Below are 9,059 nucleotides of genomic sequence, written 5' to 3'. Positions count from 1 at the left end.
GCCCTATTTTCAACTTTAGCCATACTGAACTCAGTTCTTTGCCTACAAGACTTCAATCTGAATTTATTTATTTGCCTGGAACATCCTTCCCCCTTCCCCACCTGCACCTCCTATCTAGTATTCTGCTTAGGTGTTACTTCCAAAAAGAAGTCTCCTCTGACCTCCTGGATGATGATGAATGTCTTTGTTGTACATCTATGCACTAACTTGTACTACTTTTGTAGCACATGCCCACTTAACATGTCTGTGACCTCTCAAGTCTGTAAATTCCATGAAGGCAAGAGCAACCTGCTGTCACCTTTACCACTGTGTGTCCCACGCACAGCACAGTGCCTGGCACTAGTGAATTAACTGCATACCAGGAACAGGGGATGACATGTACAAAGCCACAGAAGCAGAGGCATGGAATTGAGTGGCATGTCTTAGAATAACAAAAATTTTGGCTGGCCAAAGTATAAAATGGGCAGGAGGAGGTTTCTAGAGATGAGTCAGAAGAAGTAGATTGTTAAGGACCTTGTGTATAGCCCTAAGTGGTCTGAACATCACCCTGTAGACAGCAGAAAGTCAGATAAGGTTTTCTATTGGGGAGCATAATAATGAGGTTTATCATTCAGGACAATCATTCTGGAAGCAATGTGGAGGACGGACTGAAAGAGAAAAGATTAATTTAATTAATAGTTAAAAGATGTTGTAGTATGGGTGAAAAATAATAAAGGATTCCCTGAAGTAATGAATTAGAGGGGCTCCATGCAAAAGCATTTATGAGATAGGATCTACAGCCCTTGCTGACTAACTGCTTGTGGGGTGAATGTGAAAGATGATGCCACGGCTTAGTTTGGAAGACAGGCTGGATGGGGATGCTATTAATGGAAATATGGAATATATAGAGAGAAAAACTAGTTTCAGGATTATAAAAGGACTCATTTTTAAACATGTTGAGAGTTTCATGGACCTGTGGACATCTAGGAAGAGTCTTTTGTGAAGTTAGAAATGCATAAAATTCTTAGTTTGGTACCTTATTGATTGTGGATATGGCTGATATTGTCCATTTAACTATGTTGGCTTCCAGTTTATGTACAAAAAGACAAACTTTTGAAACTGGAAGTGTCATATTGATTTCCTAATTTGTGCTTCTTTGGGCCACAATTTGCAATAAGTTGATAATATTTTAAAGGAAAGTCTTCATTTAAGTCACTTATTGGTTATTTTCTTTGGTTAGATACATGAACCCCAAATTCTGAGGTGGTAATGATTTTATTTTAGGTAGCTATGCTGTTATATTCCTTTCTCATCTTTTATCAAAGATGAGATCAATAAGCTATGAATTGTAAATTCTGATTTTGCAATTAATTTCACTTACTTTTTACTGACCAGCATTCAGTTGGAATGACGGTACTTTGTTGATGAGACACAGTTTACTCTAGATCTCTCCATTTTTTTTTTTTTTTATTCAGATGTTGCCAGAGCAATTGAATTACTGGAAAAACTACAAGAATCTGGAGAAGTACCAGTGCACAAGCTACAGTCCCTTAAAAAAGTGCTTCAGAGTGAGTTTTGTACTGCTATTCGAGAGGTATGGTACTAAGATTCTAATAACTATCTTTAGCCATATGTCATCTGAATAGAAAACATGTCTTTTCCACACAAACAGTTGAAATACTTAAGATTGGAACTACATCTTAGCTTTCTGTTTTTAGCTTTTTGGACAGATGATAAAATATAATTTAGTCTGCTAAATTCTCAAATTAGATCCAGTCAAGATTTATACATTCATGTAAGACCAAATGTTGATCTTATGGTACCAATGAAGTAACTGCCTCAGCAGGTAACTGTTACATGTAGTCTCAACTATTTAGTGGCCACATGAAGTTATCTGGAATCTCATTTAGAAATAGTCATAATTAATGAGTGCTGAGATTTTCTTAAAAGAACATTCAACTAAAGTGTTTCACGGGTAAATCTGAAAGAGTAAGCTCCTTCTGACTAAAGTTATAGTTATTCAAACATGATTGTCTAGTGCAAAAATGGAAGATCTCTGAACAGGCTGATATGCTTCTCTAACAAATCTTTGTAACGTTCTCTTGCTAATAGCGTTAAGATGCCTAAGGTGAAACAAGAGTATAGTAATGACATTTTGAATTTATATATTGACTTGTGGTGGAATTGACTCGTCAACTAATGAATTTATTTGGTTACAGGAAAGTTCACTTGAGAGATCGATGTTATATTGTTTTTTAATAAAATAATATTCAGTAAGTTCATCAATCTTTCCCTGTCAGGTACTAAGTAATAATTCATTAATTAGAATCTAAAGTCTATAAATACAGCATATCTGCCTTGCTAGAAGTCCCCAGGAGGTTTTGTTGTAGCAGGGGGCATACACCTTTAGTTGAATGTTTGTATCAGCCTCTCTCTTTGCAATTCTTTTTGTGGCTAATACACAATGTTAGTTTATGAGTAGTTACTAGGTGGGAAAGACCCAGGTGACTAAGGTGTAGGAACATACAAAACCTCTTTCACTATAAATGGAAACTGTAGCCTATCCAATGAGATTATAGTTTGGATTTTGCTGACATTTCATTTAGACTGGACTTGTGCTGAATCTTTATCACGTGAAGTGGTTGACTATTTAATTTTTGTTTATAATGAGTACAGCTTGAGTAAATAACCATAATTGTATCTCCAAGTTTTAACCTATGAGTTTGACCAAAGGCCACAAGGAAATTTCGCAAAGCATATGAATTCTTGACCACTGCTGCTCAGTGGGAAAGGTTTAAGGTATATGGAAATTTCATGGGACTCCTCTCGGCTAAACCGTAGTCACCCTGTAGACCAAGATTAAATCCTTTATACACTCTTTTCTTCCTTCACCGAGTGCTACTCCACCAAATCTCTCACTGAGATTTGGTGGCTGCCTTTTCATTTTTAGATATACTATCATTTCTTTCATTTTCCACAGAAACGACTAAAGGGTAGGTCACATCAAATACATATTTCTGCTCACAGGGAATTTAGCTTGTGATCAGTGTGAAGTTTCTACCTTCATAGAACTTCCATTCAGTGAGAAAAATGATAAATAAATATGAAATGCAATGTCAGAGGGTGACAAAACTATGGAGATAAATAAAGCAGGATTAGGGGAGCAGGAGTATGACACTATTAAGTCAGTGTGGTAAGAAAATAACTTACTTGAAGTAATGAAATAAGTCACAAATATTAGTCAGATAATAGTGTTTCCCTCTAAACCACAAGCGCAAAACCCAGATGCAGGAATGATCTTAGTCCATGGAAAGAACATCCCAAAAGTCAGTATGTCTGCAGTAAAATAAGCAGAGTAGGCTTCCTAGAGGCAGCCAGAGAGATCACATAAGGCCTCACAGGTCATGATAAGAACTTTGAATTTTCATTCTAAGCATGATAGGAAGCCATTGAAGAGTTTTAACCTGACCTGATTAGATTTAAAAGGCTTCTCTGCTGTGAAAACACGTGTGCGTGCCAGAGTAGAAACAAGAGAGTCCAGTAATAAAGTAAGTAATGAGTAGACCAGGTAAAAGATAAGATGATGGCAGCTTAGATGAAGGCGGTGGCAACAGTACAAGTAGTGGGAAGTTGTCAGATTCAATATATATATTTTTAAGAGTAAAGTCAGCAAGAATTGTTGATGTATTGGCTGTAAGGATGAGAGAGAGTTATCTCAATTGATTCTTAGGTTGGGCTTGAACAACTGGATGAATATGATATAAAAAGATGGGGACCTTTAGTGGGCATCAGGTTTGGGGAAGACTATTCAAGAGTTCTGTTGGTGAAGTAATAAACCGGTGATGCTTTTCAGACATCCCAGCAAAGATGTCAAGCAGTCACCAAGTCTGAAGCCCGGGGGAGGCATTGGGTCTGGAAATGTAAATGTGGTATAGATAGCTGTTCAAATAAACACATAGGCCTTTTTCTTTAGAGAATTTGCTAAGGCAAAAGAGAATGAGAATAAAAAAGAAAATAAATTTAGAGATGGTATGTAGGAATTATGAATGTATCTTACAAACCCGGTCTGTGGCTGTGTGGTATGTGTATTATGTGTGGTCCTTGGAAATCTATAACTGGACTATAGGCAGTCCAATAATGTCAGAGGGAAAAAAAATAATAAAATTTATCTATCTTACATTTTATAAATTTGTACTAATAAAGTTAATTTTATGTTCAAAGTTAATGTCCTTATGATAATTTTGTTCTTAAAGGCAATGCATGTTATACGGAAATTATTTTGGTCATTTCATCTCGGTTAACATTTCATACCAGTTGTACAGTATTGTTTCTATTTGTTAAGTTTGAGATTTTCGTCATTATTTTTACTGTGTCACTTTACATTACCTGTAGGAAATAATGGTAAAAATAGCAACATGCATACAAGACTTCTAAATCCATGAAATAGTATTGCGAATCCATCTCAGGGAAAGTTCTTCAATAAAAACATAAAATATGAACACGTGTTGCCAGATAGGTGAATACACAGGCCAGTAAAGAAAAGTGCAGCTAGGAAGTATGACGATATACAATAATGGATATCTGAAAATTAAATTTTGTTGATCCAAGAATTCTTTCACTCCTGTTATGCTGGCATGAAACCATTGACGTTTTAGTTTCTGGTTTAAAAATTGGCTTAGGATCTCTGTGGTTAAATTACTTGAGTTTTTCAGAAATATTTTCTAGTTAATATTTTCCAATAATTTTGTTGTGACATGTCTGGAGAAGAGAACAAGAAGTACAATGGCATTATTCTTACTTGCATTCACCAGAGCAAAAAACAAGTATAGGTCACACCGTTGCTAACAAGACTTAAAACCCAAAAGAAAGCAGGGCAATTTATTGCCAATTTTTTTAATTGCCTAATATAAACATAACAGTAGTTATTGTTACATGTTGAGGCAATTCCATATTTTGTTTTACATTTGTGTGAAATCACTGAATCAGCTCTTGGGATATGTGCACTTATATGGGGAGAATATAGTTTAATGAAATTTTATTTCATTTTTTACTGAAATGGGTGATTAAAAGAGATGAGACGCTTTCTCTCTTGAACTATTTTTTTTAAATCTGTAATAAATGCTGCAAAACTTTTGTTGAGATAAGTAGTGAAGAAAGACTATCCGTGCCCACAACTAAGAAAGACATTCATCTATTAATAAGTTACACTTAAATGCCAACCCACACATAGCTTTATCCATGGAATACAGATAATAGTGGGCAGTTCTTATCTTGATTGTTTTATTGCTGAAGGAGCTTGAAGGACCTGATTAATAATTAAGGGGTGCCTATTCTGTGCAAGTGATTTCAGAGGACATGTCAGGTAAATGGGCTGACACGTGCTGTTGCTTTTCTGTAGTGAGAGGTGCTGACAAGAGAGAGTTCATACAAATTTTTGAATGAAAAATAAAATAAAAAATTTTATGGTACTGATAGTCCCAGTAAAGACCATTTCTGTGATTTTAAGTAGCTTCCTCAAGTTTTGTTCATCACTGTATTATCTTAAATGATCTAAAACATATATATTGAAATATAAAGGAATATAAGGTTTGAAATATATAGATTATAAAATGTTGATTTTGGATAAAAGAATTTCCTAAGAGACTTGCATTAATGTTCAAATAGCTCAATTGACAAGAGATTGACTCTTCTTCAACACTTCACAGTCTTCGTGCCTCAGAGAAAGAAATTAATAGTATGTGAGCGGTTATATTTTAAGAGGAAATCCAATTTCTGCAAGAGAATACAAAGAAGTTCTTTCTGAAACTAAAATAATGAAAACAGAATTAGCAGTCTATTTACTACCATCATGTTCGAACTTTTAAAACATTCAGGCTTCTTGCTTTCCAGCATGTGATGTGCTCGTTGATCTGGGCGCGACATGCTGCTGAGAGTGGACTGTGGCGACGACTAACTCCCATGTTTATGACTGTCTTGTGCATGTTTGAACCAAAAATGCAGAACTGAATGACATAGTCACCAAAACTGCCTTCCTTGACCAGATGTCGTATATTATTATTTTCTAACGTAATAGAACTGGAGAATAATAAAATAAAGCAACTCCATATGGAATCTGTCATTCTGTGCTAGTTAGTAAGATTATTGAAAAATATTCCAGTTCTCTTCTCCTTTTTAGCACGTGTTACAATAAGATTTCCCCATCCTCCTTAAGCTTATATGTGATTACGACAGCTGTTTGGCTAGGGAAATGTGAATGGAAGTCTTGTGTACTCTTTTCTCATAGAAGCCTTGGAGTCAGTGCATAATATGCTATGTTCCTTTTTTCTGCCATGTTTTATAAGATATATGATCGATCAGAGTGGATTGCAGATTGAGAAAATGAGAATTATAAGCTAAAGCCAACCTTTTACTAACATGTAGCCTGAGAAGAAGAAAACCTTTGTTAATCTAAGCCTTTGAAATAAGGCGGTTATTGTACTACAGCATAACCCAAGCTATCCTGACTGATAATACACATTCATAAATCCAAATTTACCTTGGATAAAAGTTATAAGTAGTATGAGCCCTTTAACTGCTATAAAATGAAATTAATTTTTTAAAACTATGCTTTTTTTTTAGTTAGCTGTGATAAATCTTTTTAAAACTATATGAAATTGTTAACTAATAAAAGTACCCATGTCTGGTAGGTAGTTCATAAATTTTTAAAGTTTGAGGCACCTGAGTCATAGCTTTTGTTTGCTTCTAGATTATCTCTATTTGCTCTGCTCTCATCTTTTTCTTCCTGAGGAGGCTCTACATTTTAAAAAGATGTGGACAATATAGAGTGGTTTTAAAATAAATCAGTATACATACAGCTCAACGACAACAGAATAATCCAGTTAAAAAATGAGCAGAGAACCTGAACAGACACTTCTACCAAGAAGACATACAAATGGCCAATAGACATGAAAAGATGCTCAACTTCACTAGCTATCAGGGAAATGCAAATCAAAACCACAGCGAGATACCATTTCACACACACCTGTTAAAATAGCTGTCATCAGCAGGACAGGTAATAATTGTTGGAGAGGTTATGGGGGAAAAGGAACCCTTATACACTGCTGCTGGGAATGTAAATTGGTACAGTCAGTATAGAGGTTCCTGAAAAAACTAACAATAGAATTACCATATGACCCAGCAATCATCCTTCTGGGTATCTACCCCCAAAACTTGAAAACATTTATTCATGAAGATGTATGCATCCCTATGTTCATTGCAGCATTATTCACGGTGGCCAAGACATGGAAACAAGCGAAGTGCCCTTAGATAGATGATTGGATAAAGAAAATGTGTACATAAAATAAACTGGTATAGCTAGAAATTTGGAAACCTGTCATAGGATGAGAAGACTTGGTGATATTTAGCCACAAAAAGAGAAAAACAACGTATAATATGATATTTGTGATTTTCTTTTTGGTAGGATGAAGGGAAAGGGAGGTAACCATGCTAGAAAACTAGACGATAAATAGAAAAATGCAGGTCATTGAAGATAACTAGCATACCCAGCACAGAGCTCACTTGTAATGTAGGAAGTTTCTATAACAGTAGAGGTTAGATAGTCGTATTTCAGTTCGCTTTAGAACAGTTTTTTTTAACTGTAGACTTCATATTATAGGTGAAGTAAGAGTGAATGTATATATATGTGTGTATATATATAAAAGAGCAAATATATATGTGTGTGTGTGTATACATATATATTTGTTTTCTTCCCTTTGCCTGCAAAAATTTTTATGGCAAAATATTTTTTCAGTGTTTTAGTTTAAACATGGATAGAGTGGCATGAATTCATTACGTAAAATTATCATCTTTGTTATGTAATGGCATCTACAATAGCACTGCATTCATTGGAATTAACAATAATGTATCTAACATTATGTTTATGTATGTCTTTTTCTATTTATATTGAATTTAGTTTAAGTTGAGAGATGACAAGGAAAAGAAAGCTTGATGGCTCTTACATTTCTTTTGATTTTATTTGCATTGCTAAATGTGATGGGACACAAAAGCCAGACTGTGCTAAGTTTCCTGCCAATAAGAGCATGAAGTAAAAAAAGCTTATTTCTGAATATATTACACACTATAGAATTTTTATTTGCTGGAGAAAAAGTCCAGTTTTGAAAGAGTAGAAATTTACCACAATTTACATTTGCCGAACGTGTCTTGACACAGTTCCAAGCCAAAAGTACCGTAAATAATTGGAGAAAGCGTGATTAAATCATGCACCCTAGAAATGTTCGAATGGTTGGTTGCTCAGAACAACAAAAACAAAAACAAACAAAAAAAAACACTCAAAGAGTGCCTCTGTTCCCTTGATATAACCTACTTCTGAACTTTGACATTTTGCTGTTTGGAAGCCAGCTATGGTGAAAGTAATAGCAATGCCATTCCTTGGCTTTTGGTGAAAACTATGATTGTTTCAGTAAAGCTCTGATTTTTATCTATCTTATGAATGCTGATGTCCTTGTGCATGGGGGGCGTGGGGACAGGGGAGGGAGGAGACAGAGACAGAGAGAGAGACAGATACCCATAGATACTTTAAAAGGCAAGTTGTTGCAACAGGGAAAGGTGGTTTTGTCAAGCGAAACTCCTGTTTTTTTTCAAGAAAAATCTTGGTACTGTATGTGTACATATGAAGTACATATGGAATTTCTGAGTTCAACATCCTGCTTTGGTGAAGAAGATAGAGGTTCTACTTTTCATAGAGAATTATTACTTTTGACGTCAGCATACATTAGTGTCAAAGACACTGACAATTATCCAAAAAGATTCCTTGCCTGCTCTATGAACATTGGTCCAGTAACTTTACAGGCACAGCCTAGAACCTATATTTTTAAATGTGTATCTAGAAATGGAGCAAAATATATTATTTTTACTGTCAAATTTTCTTCACTTTCCAGAGAATAAGTGTTAATGTACTTGGTTGAACTTGGGTTAGAAATTTTACCCTTTTTTTTTTTTTTTAGGTAAAGGATTGCTATATCTCAGAACAATTTGACAAGAAAGATTTATGAGTGGCTAGACTTTCTTGTAGATGTTATGCC

General features: G+C 35.0%; 1 protein-coding gene across 1 annotated transcript in view; it reads left to right on the top strand.

Moving 5' to 3' along the window:
• The window catches only part of LIN7A (lin-7 homolog A, crumbs cell polarity complex component), a 124,708-nt gene that overhangs the window by 48,450 nt on the left and 67,199 nt on the right, over positions 1 to 9,059 (top strand). Inside the window, exon 2 of the mRNA XM_011374844.2 lies at positions 1,455 to 1,573. Coding sequence (XP_011373146.1) covers positions 1,455 to 1,573 — 119 coding nt within the window. The remainder of the gene's footprint in view (positions 1 to 1,454; positions 1,574 to 9,059) is intronic.

The sequence above is a fragment of the Pteropus vampyrus genome, unplaced genomic scaffold, assembly GCF_000151845.1.
Source record: "Pteropus vampyrus isolate Shadow unplaced genomic scaffold, Pvam_2.0 Scaffold9, whole genome shotgun sequence".
In the NCBI taxonomy this organism is placed as follows: domain Eukaryota; kingdom Metazoa; phylum Chordata; class Mammalia; order Chiroptera; family Pteropodidae; genus Pteropus; species Pteropus vampyrus.
This window is presented reverse-complemented; position numbering and strand designations above follow the sequence as displayed.